This window comes from Lithobates pipiens, unplaced genomic scaffold, assembly GCF_037356315.1.
Source record: "Lithobates pipiens isolate NorthernLeopardFrog02 unplaced genomic scaffold, aLitPip1_a1.2 Scaffold_13, whole genome shotgun sequence".
NCBI classification, from domain to species: Eukaryota; Metazoa; Chordata; class Amphibia; order Anura; family Ranidae; genus Lithobates; species Lithobates pipiens.
In genome coordinates this window covers 81,399,900-81,415,374 of record NW_027507718.1, presented here as the reverse complement: position 1 = coordinate 81,415,374, position 15,475 = coordinate 81,399,900, and the positions used below count along the sequence as shown (strand labels likewise).

Genomic DNA, 15,475 nt, shown 5'->3' with positions numbered 1-15,475 from the left:
CTACAGGTAAGCCTAATTATAGGCTTGCCTGTAGTAAAAAGTGGTTGTAAAGGGTTTACAACCACTTTAACTATTACTATAACCTATTTTGAAAAAAACTGAATGGTTTTTCTTTCTGTACCTTAATGCTTTCAAATGTTACATTGAAATGTTGTATAATTTTCGTATGTTCATTCAATAAAAAAAAAAGACAGGTGCAAATACTTTATTTCTATCCACACTCACTGCTGCACACACTGGAGAATGGGATTCAATTTCTGACTGCAGCGACTCATGGCTGCAAGGAGATCCTTCACCCATATACCAGCACTGCATCTGCCTGCCCTCTAAAGCAGTGGGTATTTACTGATAACTCCAGTGACCTCAAATGGGCAAAATGGCAGATTATCTTATCTTAAAAGCTTTACCCACTCAGTGATTGCACAGGCATGGTTGGGGGTCAGCTACCATTTTTTCCCTTGTGCATCCACTGTCAGTGTAAAGTCAAGGCAGGTCATCATATACAGTTGTGCTCATAAGTTTACATACCCTGGCAGAATTTGATTTGTTGGCCATTTTTCAGAGAATATGAATAACACAAAAAACATTTCTTTCTTTATCGTACATCATGGGACATAGAGCATTAAGTAATTACTTAATGGGTTATAGGCCACCTTGAGGTGTTGACACTGGTTATAACCAATCATGGAAGTTCACTCCCTATATAACACCTCCTCCTTCCAGGAGCACATCAGTTTTTTCGCCAGTGTCGTCATGAGTGAAGATATGCTCTGAGGAGCTCCACTAGAGGGATCCATACTGGATTTAAATAGCCTCCATAAAGACCAGATCCTTCCTAACTGCCACTAAGGCCTAAAAGGATGGCACCCGGGGCCTCGTATCTAAAGCACAAAGTTTTGCCTGTAACGCCTCTCTTTGAAGGGCTCGACCCCAGGAACCCAGGGCATTGGTCTTGCTACATTAGCTAGCTTTCTGGGTGGGGTGCTTTTACAGGTCCCAGGGAGTTGGAACCCAGATTCTTTGAAGGTTTGCTAAACGCAGCCCGCCATGAAGGGCGAAGACTGGATTGTCTGTTAATTCAGCAAATCCTTTGGCGGGGATAAGAAGGTAAGGGGAGACACTTGGGTATTAAAATCTCCACTAGAGGGAGTCTATGCACATACCTTACTCTGTTGTCTTCACTGTAAAGAAATCTGCAAAAATGTTTTCTTCCTTCCCCTGATGGGATCAGAGGGTTCAGAGGACAGCAGCGCTGTACCCCCCTTACTTTACCCCTCCCCCAGCTGCGGGGGGGTGCAGAGGTCCCACTAATATCGCTAATTGTTTTACTGTGGCTGATTTAACTGTTGTTTGTGCCTGCTGCTGGATGGGTCCCTGCTCCCCCCCCCCCCCATGTTGGGTCTCTGGACCTGAAAACGCCACACACAAGCGCGGGAACATTTTAATTGTAAAAAGGAGCAGAATTTCTCTTATATTCACCGACTGACACAGCTCCTCTCTTAGCCATTGGGTTGTTACGCCACAACAACCTTTAGGAGAAGACTAGGCATAACATGTTATGAAAAACACAGAACTTTTAGTTCCGCCCAAGGGGTGGTCCCTTAGGTAAAAACCCCCCAGCCTGCCATGCAGCACTCAGTTTTATTTTGCCAGGAGAAGGACCTAGGAACTACGCGGGCCCATCAGTCCGGATTTTTTTTTTTTCTGCAGGCGCTTTGCTTTTTGCGGAAGACTATAGATCCTGTGATCTGCTATCAACAGCCGGCTGGGTGACAGGCTGGATACCCTTATCCTTGTAGTCTCCCCAGTGTGCAGACCAGAGCTCCGCGCTGGTTCGGCCATGATGTACCTCAGCTCCAGAGGTGGTCGTGAGCTTTAATGCTCCGGGGCACACATATGACCATGCTACTGATGTCTGCGTCACAGTGTGCCGGGCCAGCAGCCACCCCGTACTGATCGGAGAGTGGGTCTGTGATGGAATGTCTCCCAGCTCTGCAGGACTGGTAAGTACAGCTCTCCCTGCTTTGGTGGGGCTGAGCAACTGGGCATTCCCTGGGAGGTCGATTCGGGGGTCCCTCACCTCCCTCTCTTCTCTCCTCCCTGTCGGGGATGCTGCATGTGGCTACTGAGCGGTGTTTGTGTCCTGTGCAGGGGCTCTCCAGGGGGGCTCTCACCTGGGGCTGTGGCCTGATGTGTGTTTTTCTCTCCCTGGGGGGGGGGGGGGGTGTCTGTTGAGGCTGTGTCTGTGATCCCTGCAGCACTGTTCACTGCCATTTTCTGTAACTGTCCCTCATGGTATTCAGTGTTCAGCGGCCATCTTAGGTGAGGGCAAGGAGCTGCATGCCCTCCTATAGCTTGGCGCCCATTTTCCCTGTGGTTTTGTCCTTTATACAGGATGCCCGGCGGTCATTTTTTTGAAGCCTGAGCATGTTTTTTTGGTCAGTCTCTAGGGGCAGCATGCTTTCCTGTAGTCCGGTGGACATTTTCTCTGTGCTTTATGTCCTTATACTGGATGCTCGGCGGACATTTTCTTTGAGCCTGAGCACACTGTAGATCGGTTTCAGCGACATAAGCAGCAGTTCCGGATGACACATTGTTATTTCCTATGCATCTGGGAGCTGACAAGAAACACAGGCACTACTTGCTGGACAGCGCAAAACCAGTCAGGGTGGTGAGTCCTGCGGGAAAGAGCCCCTCAGCCAGCAGCAGTTAGGAGGGTGGGACCCTCACCTAAGTCCCCATCAGGTGGCAGACAAGGAAGGGTCAGCATGGCTTCAGAAACTGCTGTTTCTTCCCCCAAAATCCAGGCAATTGCAATCGGTTCACCTGCTGAATGTGCAGTGCCCCTGGACGCTTTGTCGGCAGTCCTCAATTCGTTCGTTACCAAGATGGAGGCGGTGCGTGGGCGCAAAGGTGCTAAAAAGCGCCCTCTGCCCCCCAATCCTCTGGGGAGAGCTCTGACGCAGACTCGGGCCCTGCTGAGGCTGGTGACCCCTGTTCTGTCGTTTCAGATGACCAGAACCGTTCGGACAGTGAGGATGAGTCCCTGTCTGGGTCCGTGCGCGATAAAGCGTTTGTTGGAGCACTTATCACAGCTGTGCGTGACACCCTGAAGATTCAGCATCCCTCTGCTGATGTAGTGGTCCCTTTTGGGTCCCGTAAGCCAGCCTGTTCACCTAAGGTGTTCCCGTATCTAACTTATTTTGACAAGTTAAGTTACAAGGAATGGAGTCAACCGCAATGGACCTTTTCGGTCTCCAAATACATGGCGGTGCGTTACCCCTTTGAGGAGAGCCTTCTCAAAAAGTGATCGGCTCCTCTGGTCGTGGACCCCCCAGTATCCAGGTTAAACAAAGTAACCACAAACCCGGTAGAGAAGAGTCCTGCATTCAAGGATCCCACGGACAGGAAGGCCAAGGCAGTGGCTCGTTCCTTGTTTACGGTTCTGGGGTCAGCAATACGACCAGTACTGGCATCCGCACTTGTGTCACAGAGACTTACTGAGTGGGCAAAACTGTTGCACCGCAAATTTGGAGAGCAACAGGCTTCTCCTGTCTGCATGGAACTAACAGACCAACTAGTGCAAGGCCTTAAGTAGGTTTGTGATGCAGCCCTGGATACCCTTCCTCTGTTATCCACAGCTTCAGTGTCAGCAGTAGTGCTGAGGCACCTGATTTGGTTGAAATGCTGGTCTGTTGACCAGGCATCCAAAAAAGCCCTGACGGATCTTCCCTTCCTTTGTCACCGGCTCTTTGGAGCCTCTTTGGATGACATTATTAAAAATGCCACAGGTGGTAAGTGTACTCTACTCCCCAGGCCAGGAAGGCTAAGGAGCCACGCCGTAGGCAAGGACATAATTTTCCGCTCACAAGCAGCTTTTTCGTCCGCCTGGAGCTTCAACCAAACATTCCCAGCCCGACAGGATGACCACTGAAGGACAAAAGCATCCCTGAAACCGCAAGCCTAACAAGCCTGCAAGCAAAAGTGCTACTGCATGAAGGTTTGCCCCCCACCCGCCACGGGTGGGGGGGATCGCCTTTTGGGAGTTTGCAGCCCGTTGGGCCTCTCGGCTGTCCGACCAGTGGGCCTGCGATCTGATTTCCTCCGGCTACAAGATAAAGTTCCTCTCTTGGCCGCAAAATAGATTCTTCCCCTCCAGCATACCCGTACTCCAGGCTCTCCGGGAGGCCCTCTTGGGGGCGGTAAGGGACCTGCTGAATCGTGGGGTGATAGTACCTGTTCCAGAATCGGAACGTTTTCACGGTTTCTACTCAAACCTGTTTGTAGTCCCCAAGAAGCAAGGGGTACATCCAATCTTGGATCTAAAAGCCCTCAATTAATTTGGGAAAGTACAAAGGTTCAGAATGGAATCAGTTCGCTCAGTAGTCGCTGCACTCCATCAAGGGGACTCCCTGGCGTCATTAGACATCCAGGATGCGTACCTGCACATACCCATATGCCTGTGGCATCAAAAGTTTCTGTGATTTGCAGTCGGGGAAGCCCACTACCAGTTTGTGGCTCTCCCTTTTGGTTTGGCATCACCCCTTAGAGTCTTTATTATTGGCTCCTGTTTTGGCATTGCTACGGCAACGCGGGATCGCGATCGTGGGTTACCTAGACGATCTCCCCCTGAGAGCATCTTCCACCTCAGAGTTATAGGAGGATGTGACGATCACCATGCAGACCCGGCAGGAATTTGGGTGGCTGTTGAACCTAAAAAAGTCGGTGATCGTACCGACTCAGCATTTGGAGTACCTAGGCTTGCTGCTGGACTCCATGGAAGCAAGAGTATTTCTCCCTTCAGACAAGCTGCAGACTTTAAGAGCTGCGGTAAAACTGCTGATGAACCGCAAGTGGTCATCGCTACGCTTCTGCATGCAAGTCCTGGGACTCATGGTAGCCTCCTCCGAGGCAGTACAATATGCCCAGTTCCACACCAGAGTCCTGCAAAAGGAGATTTTGACAAAATGGGACAAATATCCGTTGTCCCTGGATCAACAGATCCAGGTGAGCCAGTTATTCAGGGATTCCCTGATCTGGTGGCTGAGGTCCCCAGTACTTCAGTCCGGGAAGTCGTTCCTACCTCTGAAATGGACAGTGATCACAACGGACGCCAGCCTTTCCGGCTGGGGTGGAGGGATGGGAGTTCAGTCGACTCAGGGCCTCTGGTCGGCGGAGGAATCCAAGTTGCCGATCAATCTGCTCGAGCTGAAAACAATCAACCTATGCTTCTCCACATAGTGGAGGTTTGCAAATCTCTATCCCCTGGAGTAGAAATTCTCCAAAAGATGGAAAATACCAGCAGTTGACGCTACGATTTCCAATTTGAATAAAGGCCAACTTGTACTATAGACAATGCACAGATGCTTAAAGGATTCAACAGATAGAGTTGTAATCCCTGTTAAAATCTACTTTTTCCATGGCAGGTGCCATTACTCTGCAGTCGCTGTAATAGGTGACTGTCAATCCCTAAAGGACCAATTTAAACAGGTCCTTAGAGAGCTTCCTGCACAACAAGCTCAGGATTTGGCTGAACTTACAAAAGCATTATGCTTTGCCATAGATGCTATTAAAAATTCTATTCACCAGGCATCCCGCCTTATGCTTATGCTTGTGCATATGCGTAGAATCCTCTGGTTAAAAAATTTTGGTCAGCTGAAGCACCATGTACATACCTCCTAACTGGGCTCCCTTTTCATGGGGAGCAACTATTTGGAGAAGACTTGGACAAATATATCCAAACAATTTCTAGTGGGGAAAAGTACCCTTTTGCCAGTCAAAAGAAAGTATAAACGCCCTGCATTTAAACGGGCTCTTTCCCCTATGCCAGGGGCTTCCACCTCTAGGCAGGGGCGACAGCCTCCACTGTCACTCTAGAGGAAAATCTCAGAGTCAGACCCAGACTCAAAAGAAGTCCTGGGGTTGGAAACTTGCAAGCCAGAATCCTAAAGCCTCATCATAAAGAGGCAACCCACCTCACCAAGGTGGGAGGAAGACTTCTGCAGTTTTCAGAAGTCTGGAAAGAAGAAATTCAGGACAGATGGGTCATCTCCATGGTAACACTGGGGTACAAGCTGAAGTCAAGCGTTCCCAAAGATCCAGAGAAAAGACAATCTCTGTTTCAGGCACTAGACCGATTAATCTCTCAAGGGGTGATCATCCAGATCCCCACAAAAGAGCAAGGTTTGGTGTTTTATTCAAACCTTTTTATGGTACCCAAACCAAATGGAGATGTCAAACCCATTCTAGATCTAAAAAATCGAAATCAGTTCCTGAAGTTCTGATTCTTTCCCTTGGAGACGATCAGGTCAGTAGTTTCTTTCCTTCTAGGAGGAGAACTTCTGGCATCAATTGATATCAGGGATGCATATTTGCATGTCCCTATATTTCCCGCTCACCAAAAGTTTCTGTGGTTCAAATTAGAATAGCAGCATTTTAATTTTGTAGCCCTGCCCTTCAGGCTAGCCACAGCACCCCAGGTGTACACAAAGGTGCTGGACACACCTCTAGCGAGGTTAAGGGCACAGGGCATAACAGTCGTTGCGTACCTAGATGATCTATTACCAATAGATCAGTCAGTGGCTCATTTGGAGCATAGCGTACGCACTATGAGAAAGGAAAGTGGTCAGTGAGACTTTTAATTAGGTCAATCACTATATAAAGTAAACATGTAGGATATAGAACAGTGTTGCTTTTATGAGTTCCAACAAAGAAGGGGGAATTTGAGTTAGAGATGTATACCAAGAAGCAGTCTTAACAAAGAACATTTTATTATACCATGTTAAATCACGTATAACATATTGAATACCATAAAAATGCATTTACAGAACCGCATACACGCAGGGTATGCTGAAAATTGCATATAAATATTGACACCATGGTAGTAAGCATAACAAAGTAAAAACAGATCCTGCACAGCATGGGCCACTGGAAGGGCTGAATGATGTTACAAAGTCTAGAGTAAAACAAAATAAGACATAAAATCATTTGTATGGACATCATGCATCTATGTCAGCCCGACGCATTTCGTTGGGGTATACCAACTCTTCAGGGGTGGATGCAATGGTGATCTATAGGGAAACATAATCATATGGTATAATATTGTAACTGAGTAATAGAAATAAATAATGTGTAAGGGACAGGATGGACATCCCTATAGGTACTCACGTCAGTTGCATAGATGTGAACAGAGGATCAGAGCCGTTAAACAGGTCTGCCATGGGAGCTGTGGTAGAGATACATGGACAAGCAGGGAGCACTGTACATTCACCAGGGTAAATGTGCTATTGTGGGTGATGGTGAGCCAATAATTCTGTGAATTGAGATCAATAATATATATTGAATGTATGGTATTGTATTGATAGAGTGTGAAAAGCCCATACACAAGGTCAGATGAAGGGAAGAACTAAGCATAGATGAGAAAACAGATACTCAAAAACCACCAAATGGGAAAGAGAAAAAGAAAAAAAAAATAGAAAAGAAAAAAAATATCCTAAGTGAGATAGTGAAGGAACCGAAAAAGAAGGAAGAACAAAGTGCTGAAAGTATAAGTGAAACCTATGGTGATTTACCTTGTTGGTTCACAAGGAAATGGGGAACCAGAATCAACAGGTGAATGCTTGCATATGAGGTGTTGCCAGAAAGAAAAACACCAAGTGAGGCGAATTTTAATTGCTCTCAGCTGATACAATGTGTCCCGCCCAGTGTCACATGGGGGCGTGGCAAGAGGAGGGAGGCATCCATGCCAGAATGAAAAAATCCACCCATACAGGCTCAGGTACCTCCCCAATGTCAGCCTAGCTGGAAAGAAAAACCTGCTCTTGCGGTGAGACGTCTTAAAGGTGTCGCACACACCGAGCGGTGAAGTGGCTCCGATGCGATGGGGAGCACCCGCCCAAATCACCATCTCCATCCACCACAAATGGGGGAGGAAAGGAACAGGTGGAAGAGGGAGGGGCGCCAAAAATCGCATCGCAGCTCCCAGGGAACAGACAAGCAAACGGCCCAAAATTCAATGCACACACTAAGCAAACCCTACCATGTGGAACAGGGTGCTATGAACAAAATATGGTGGATTGAAATAACGTATAAAAAAAAAAAAATATATATATATATATATATATATATATAGCATGAGTAAGTCCTGAAAGTTGAGAAAATATAAAGTATAATAAAACCACAATTAGGCAATTAGGCCTATCGTGGATTGCAAACATGCGATTGGAACATACTTTGCAGACTGCTAAATGGTTGCATCCCTATAAGGGTATATTAATAACAGTTTAGAATTTGGCAAAAAAAACGCATGCACCCATGCGATTCCACCCCTAAATGGGAACCACATTTTTTTTTATATTGAAAAACGGGGAATTGTGGTGGAGGGAGGGAATAGTGCCTTCCCTACGCGGTGCAAGTGTGCCCGTGGGGCATATAAAAATGTACCCCTGGTTCCCCTTTATATGCCAAGTGACAATAAGTGGCAACAATTGGTGCACCAGACCACTTAGGCCGCGTACACACGGGCGGACTGTTCGCCCAACCTTGTCCGCTGAACAGTGTTTGGGCGGACAGTCCGCTCGTGTGTGGGCTTTCAGCGGACAGTTTCAGCGGACAGTTGGACGGACAAAGTCTTTCGGAAATTCCGAAAAACTGTCCGCTGAAACTGTGTTTGAGCGAACAGTCCGCCCGTGTGTGGGCTTGTCCGCTGTACTTTAGAAATGAGCGGACTGTTCCCGCTCGGAAAGTCCGCCCATTTCGAGCGCGTGTACAGGTAGGCGGGGCCCGCGAAGGAGACGTCGCGGGCTCCGCCGCCTGGAATGGGCTTAAAGGGGAACCCCAACGCCGAAAAAAATCGGCGTGGGGGTTCCCCCCAAGTCCACACCAGACCCTTGTCCGAGCACGCTACCCGGCCGGCCAGGAAAGGGGGGCGAGCGAGCGCGCCCCCCCTCCTGAGCCGTACCAGGCCGCGTGCCCTCAACATGGGGGGTGCCTTGGGGAAGGGGGGGCCGCGCGGCCCCCCCACCCCAAAGCACCTTGTCCCCATGTTGATGAGGACAAGGGCCTCTTCCCGACAACCCTGGCCGTTGGTTGTCGGGGTCTGCGGGCGGGGGGCTTATCGGAATCCGGGAGCCCCCTTTAAGAAGGGGGCCCCGGATACCGGCCTCCCACCCTATGTGAATGAGTATGGGGTACAATGTACCCCTACCCATTCACCTGTGAAATAAAGTACAATAAAAAACACAACACAGAGAAAAAATATTTTATTGCACAGCTTCGGGGGTCTTCTCGCCGGACTCCTCCGCTATGTGTGTGTAGCTCTTTTGCTAGCGGAGGAGTCCGGCTTTCTTCCTCCCCGCCGCCGGCCTCTTCTCCCGACTTCGGGGGTCTTGTCCCCCTCTTCGGTTCTTCTGCCGGGCCACCGCGCCTGGTCCGGTGGCCCGGTCTTCTGTCGCCGTCTTCCGTTCTTCTGTCGCCGCCTTCGGTTCTTCTGCCGGGCCACCGCGCCTTCTTGTAGCTCTTTTACAGGCGGTGGCCCGGTCTTCTGTCGCCGCTGTCGTCGCCGCCGCCGCCGCCTTCCGTTCTTGTTCTTCTTCTTGTTTTTCTTCTTCTCCTGGAGATGTTGACTCGACGAGCTCTCCGGCCGGAATGCCAGAGCCGCGCTGTGCGGTCACTTATATAGTGACAATGGGGCGGTGTCACATGGTATATGTCACATGGGTTGGTCACATGGTGACCCCGCCCCCTTACGATGTCATAGTCCCCATGTGACATCAACCCATGTGACCAACCCATGTGACATATACCATGTGACACCGCCCCATTGTCACTATATAAGTGGCAGCGGAGCGTGTCCCTGGCATTCCGGCCGGAGAGCTCGTCGAGTCAACATCTCCAGGAGAAGAAGAAGAAGAAGAACAAGAAGAAGAACAAGAACGGAAGGCGGCGGCGGCGGCGACGACAGCGGCGACAGAAGACCGGGCCACCGCCTGTAAAAGAGCTACAAGAAGGCGCGGTGGCCCGGCAGAAGAACCGAAGGCGGCGACAGAAGAACGGAAGACGGCGACAGAAGACCGGGCCACCGGACCAGGCGCGGTGGCCCGGCAGAAGAACCGAAGAGGGGGACAAGACCCCCGAAGTCGGGAGAAGAGGCCGGCGGCGGGGAGGAAGAAAGCCGGACTCCTCCGCTAGCAAAAGAGCTACACACACATAGCGGAGGAGTCCGGCGAGAAGACCCCCGAAGACCCCCGGAGCTGTGCAATAAAATATTTTTTCTCTGTGTTGTGTTTTTTATTGTACTTTATTTCACAGGTGAATGGGTAGGGGTACATTGTACCCCATACTCATTCACATAGGGTGGGGGGCCGGTATCCGGGGGCCCCCTTCTTAAAGGGGGCTCCCGGATTCCGATAAGCCCCCCGCCCGCAGACCCCGACAACCAACGGCCAGGGTTGTCGGGAAGAGGCCCTTGTCCTCATCAACATGGGGACAAGGTGCTTTGGGGTGGGGGGGCCGCGCGGCCCCCCCTTCCCCAAGGCACCCCCCATGTTGAGGGCACGCGGCCTGGTACGGCTCAGGAGGGGGGGCGCGCTCGCTCGCCCCCCTTTCCTGGCCGGCCGGGTAGCGTGCTCGGACAAGGGTCTGGTGTGGACTTGGGGGGAACCCCCACGCCGATTTTTTTCGGCGTTGGGGTTCCCCTTTAAGCCCATTCCAGGCGGCGGAGCCCGCGACGTCTCCTTCGCGGGCCCCGCCTACCTGTACACGCGCTCGAAATGGGCGGATTTGCCTCCGCCTTACGTGGGCGAGTCCGTTCATTTCAAAAGTTGAGCGAACTGTTTGCCCAACCTTGTTCGTCAAACAGTCCGCTCGTGTGTGGGCAAGTCCGCTCATGCAAATTTTGAGCGGACTGTTTGATGAAACTGTTTGCCGAACAAGGTTGGGCGAACAGTCCGCCCGTGTGTACGCGGCCTTAGTCTTATTTTGTTTTACTCTAGACTTTGTAACATCATTCAGCCCTTCCAGTGGCCCACGCTGTGCAAGACCGGTTTTTACTTTGTTATGCTTACTACCATGGTGTCAATATTTATATGCAGCTTTCAGCATACCCTGCGTGTATGCGATTCTGTAAATGCATTTTTATGGTATTCAATTTGTTATGCGTGATTTTACATGGTATAATGTTCTTTAAGACTGCTTCTTGGTATACATCTCTTACTCAAATTCCCCCTTCTTTGTTGGAACCCATAAAAGCAACACTGTTCTATATCCTACATGTTTACTTTATATAGTGATTGACCTCGTTTAAAGTCCCGCTGACCAGTTTCCTTTCTCTTTGTCTAAAATTTGGGATAGAGGCCAATTACTTTTGGTGCCTTGGACCACATCATTCTTTGGCGTACACACTATAACCAACTATCTAAAAGGTTTGGTTTGGATTCTCAACCTAGAGTAATCTTCCTTAATACCGATAAAAAAGCTGGAGTACTTGGGTTTGATCATAGTCACAGCCCAGAAAAAGGTGTTCTTGCCTCAGGCAAAGATCAACTCCTTAAGAGAGTTGGTGCGGATAGTCAGGCGATCCCTCCATTTGCCTTTGCATGAGGTTGCTAGGAACCATGGCGGCTTCATTCGAAGCAGTTTCATTTATTCATTAGCCAACTTTGTGGCCAGAACAAGGGATCCATTCAAATGCAGAACGGATGCGTTGGTGACCCCATGGGATTAGTTCTCACTGATCTATGCATCCCCCCTATTCAGTTGCTGCCTATACTTTGCAGGATCAAGCTGGAAAGAAAGCCGGTAATTCTGGTGGCACCAGCATGGCCCAGAAGATCATGGATGGTATGCAGAAATCGTAAAGATGACAGTGGAGGACCCATGGTCCTTTCCACTATGGCCAGATCTGCTCTCACAGGGACCGATATTCTATCCTTCCTTACGGTCTCTAAATGTAACGGCTTGGCTATTGAAACACGCTCTCTGAAGAAACGTGAGCTTTCCGTGTCAGTTATCTCTACCCTGATTAATGCAAGGAAGCCAGCTTCCAGAACTATAGAGTCGGGAGGGCTTATGTTTCCTGGTATGAATTCAAGGGTTAATACCCTCAGAGATATATCATAGGCAGAATTTTTGCCTTTCTACAATTAGAGGTAGAAATGAAATTGGCCTTGAGTACTATTTAAGGCCAAATCTCAGCTTTATCGGTCTTATTTCAAAGACCACTTGCTACTCATTCTTTAATCTGGGGTTTTATACAAGGCGTGACGTGGCTTATTCTGCCCGTCAAACCTCCCTCTAACCCTTGGGACTTGAACTTAGTTTTGTCTGTGTTACAGAAACAGCCATTTGAACCAATACAACATATTCCCCTAGTCCTTCTGACAAGCAGGTTGGTAGTTTTTGGTTGCTATATCCTCAGCAAGGAGGGTTTCGGGATTGGCTGCTCTTTCTTGTAAAGAGCCATATTTGATTATTCATGAGGACAGAGTGGTGTTACGCCCTCATTCAGGTTTTTTACCAAACGTGGTTTCAGGTTTCCACCTGATCTAAGACATTGTCCTGCCATTGTTTTTTCTAAAACCATGTTCCAGGGAAGAAAAGTCACTACATTGTCTTGATGTGATGAGAGCAGTGAAAATCTATTTAAAGGCAACTGCTCAAATTCATAAGACTGATGTCTTATTTATTCTGCCAAGAAAGGACAGTCAGAGTCGAAATCCACTGTCGCTAAGTGGATTTGGCAAGTTACAATTCAAAATTCAAAATTATGATTTAAGAGGTAAGATTCCCCATTTTCAAGTTAAGGCCACTCTACCAGGGCGGTTAGTGCTTCTTGGGCAGTGCATCATCAGGCCTCCATGGCTCAGATCTGTAAGGCCACAACTTGGTCTTCAGGGCATACATTCACAAAATGTTATCAGCTGAATGTAAGGAAGTATAAGGATATCGCCTTTGGGTGCAGTGTGCTACAGGCAGCTGTATAGGTATTCAAGTCTGGAGGTACCCTCCGGGTTGTGTCTCCCTCCCCTCAAGTAGCATTGCTATGGGATGTCCCATTAAGTAATTACTTAAGGCCCTGTGTCCCATGATGTCAATAAAGAAAATTAGGATTTTTATTACAGGTTACCTGTAAAATCATTTTCTTGGAGTACATCATGGGACACAGAGGCCCCCCTCCCTCTTTTTTTAGGATTTAAGTATATTGCTTTGCTACAAAATGTGCTCCTGGAAGGAGGAGGGATTATATAGGGAGTGAACTTCCTTGATTGGGTATAACCAGTGTCAATGCCTGAAGGTGGCCTATAACCGAAGTAATTACTTAAGGCTCTGTGTCCCATTATGTACTCCAAGAAAAGGATTTTACAGGTAAGCTGTAATAAAAATCCTATTTCCACTCATGGTTAGTGTTTGGCTGAAGACATTTATTATCAATCAACTGTGTTTACTCTTTTAAATCATAATCACAACAGAAACTACCCAAATTACCCTGACCAAAAGTTTACATACCCTGGTGATTTTGGCCTGATAACATGATAACACAAGTTGACACAAAGGGGTTTAAATGGCTATTAACCACTTAAGGGCCGAGCCTCTTTCTGAGATTTGGTGTTTACAAGTTAAAAGCATTTTATTCAACACCCAGACATTATATATATTTTTTTCTAATACCCTAGAGAATAAAATGGCAGTTGTTGCAATACTTATTGTCACACTATATTTGCGCAGCTGTCTTACAAGTGCACTTTTTTGGGAAAAAAAACACTTTTTTGAATTAAAAAATAAGACAACAGTAAAGTTAGCCCAATTTTCCTTTTTATATTGTGAAATATAATGTTACGCCGGGTAAATACCCAACACATCATGCTTCAAAGTTGCGCCTGCTCGTGGAATGGCGACAAACATTTACCCTTAAAAACCTCCATAGGCGACATTTAAAAAATTCTACAGATTACATGTTTTGAGTTAGAGGAGGTCTAGGGCTAGAATTATTGCTCTCGTGCTAACAATCACAGCAATACCTCACATGTGTGGTTTGAACAGCGTTTTCATATGCGGGCGCTGCTCACATATGCGTTTGCTTTTGTATGCAAGCTCAGTGGGACGGACGCGTTTTTAAAAAAAAAAAATTTTTTTTTTCTTATTTTACCTTTTTATTTAGAATTTTTACACTGTTCTTTTTAAAAGAAAAAAAAAGGGGTCACTTTTATTCCTATTACAAAGAATGTAAACATCCATTGTAATAGAACAAAAAGCATGACAGGACCTCTTAAATATGAGATCTGGGGTCAAAAAGACCTCAGATCTCAGAATTACACTAAAATGCAATAAAAAAAATAATTTTATGTAATTTAAAAAAAACAAAATGTCCCTTTAAGAGCATTAGGCGGAAGTGACGTTTTGACGTCCTCCTTCAGCCCCCGTGTTCTTCAGACCCCTGTGTCCTCCTCATCCACCCCGCTGTGTGCTCCTCCTCCACCCCCCCTTGTCCCCCTGTAGCTGGCTTCCCTCCTCACCTCTCCCCCCAAAAAGCATTGTGAAAAAAATGAAAAACAAATTAAATTGTAAAAAAAAAATACATAAAAATGATACTGTCCACTGCCCCCACTACCGGACCGATGCTGCATCCACCAAGGTAAGTATAAATCTGCCAAAACAAATTCCTTTCTTTCTTAATTTCTGTAAAAAGCAGCATGGACAGGGATCAGCAAGGTGTCTGCACACGAACACTGGTCCTTGTAATGTCCGCAGCCGCCTCAGACTTTTTTTTTTAATAACTTGAATGTTGATGACTGATTGCTCTCTCCTCTTGTACGTGTGTACTGTCGGTGTGTGCCGCGCCAGTCCCCGCCCACTAGTCCTGCTGCGTGTGGAGTGATCTCTCTGTTGGAGGGAGGGAGGGGTATTTTCTTGTTTTGAAATTACATTGACTCTTTCTTTATACCCGGTGGGGGGGGGGGGTGCAGTTTGCCATCTTCGCCCTGGCCACTGAATGACTTGTCCCAGCACTGCCTGCATGTTATTACCTGGAAGGCTTGAACTTAGCTACCACTTTGTTGCTTTAAAATTTTTATCAAATGATTTATTTTTTACATTTTTATTCACAGAATCTTCACTTTCAAAGAGAAGAGAAGAGGCTTCGTGATATTAAAAAGAATTTTAAAGGACCTGTACTATCAAAGGAGAACAAACGTCTGCTTTGTGGAAGATGTAAAACCTTTGCATGCGATACAGATAACATCAGACTTATAAATGTATGTGGAAAGGTCAAACTTGGATGCTCTTGATCAAGGTGCCAACTGCTTATCTGAGAACTAAAGTGGGGACTTTTAATGGCAACTCTAATCACAGGTAGTGTTAGTTAGTTAGTGTTACTCACTGTGTGCTTCACCATGTCTCCAGCTCTGTGGTATCTCGCAGAGGTGACACCTATGCCGAAATCAGGAGATGGGGTCTCCTCCAGCCCCTCCCACTTCACATT

At 47.5% G+C, this 15,475-nt stretch overlaps 1 protein-coding gene and 1 long non-coding RNA gene across 3 annotated transcripts in view; one reads left to right on the top strand and one right to left on the bottom strand.

The window, feature by feature from the left end:
- LOC143974134 (antiviral innate immune response receptor RIG-I-like) overlaps window positions 1-15,475 on the top strand; it is a 114,340-nt gene that overhangs the window by 96,243 nt on the left and 2,622 nt on the right. For both annotated transcript variants that reach the window (XM_077475248.1, XM_077475249.1), the window contains one exon: window positions 15,102-15,248. In XM_077475248.1, coding sequence (XP_077331374.1) covers window positions 15,102-15,248 — 147 coding nt within the window. The remainder of the gene's footprint in view (window positions 1-15,101; window positions 15,249-15,475) is intronic.
- Window positions 6,794-7,643, bottom strand: LOC143974135 (uncharacterized). The gene is made up of 3 exons (XR_013272173.1): window positions 7,572-7,643; window positions 7,168-7,312; window positions 6,794-7,070 (listed from the first exon to the last, which is right to left on the bottom strand). It is a non-coding gene; the product is annotated as an uncharacterized LOC143974135 (long non-coding RNA).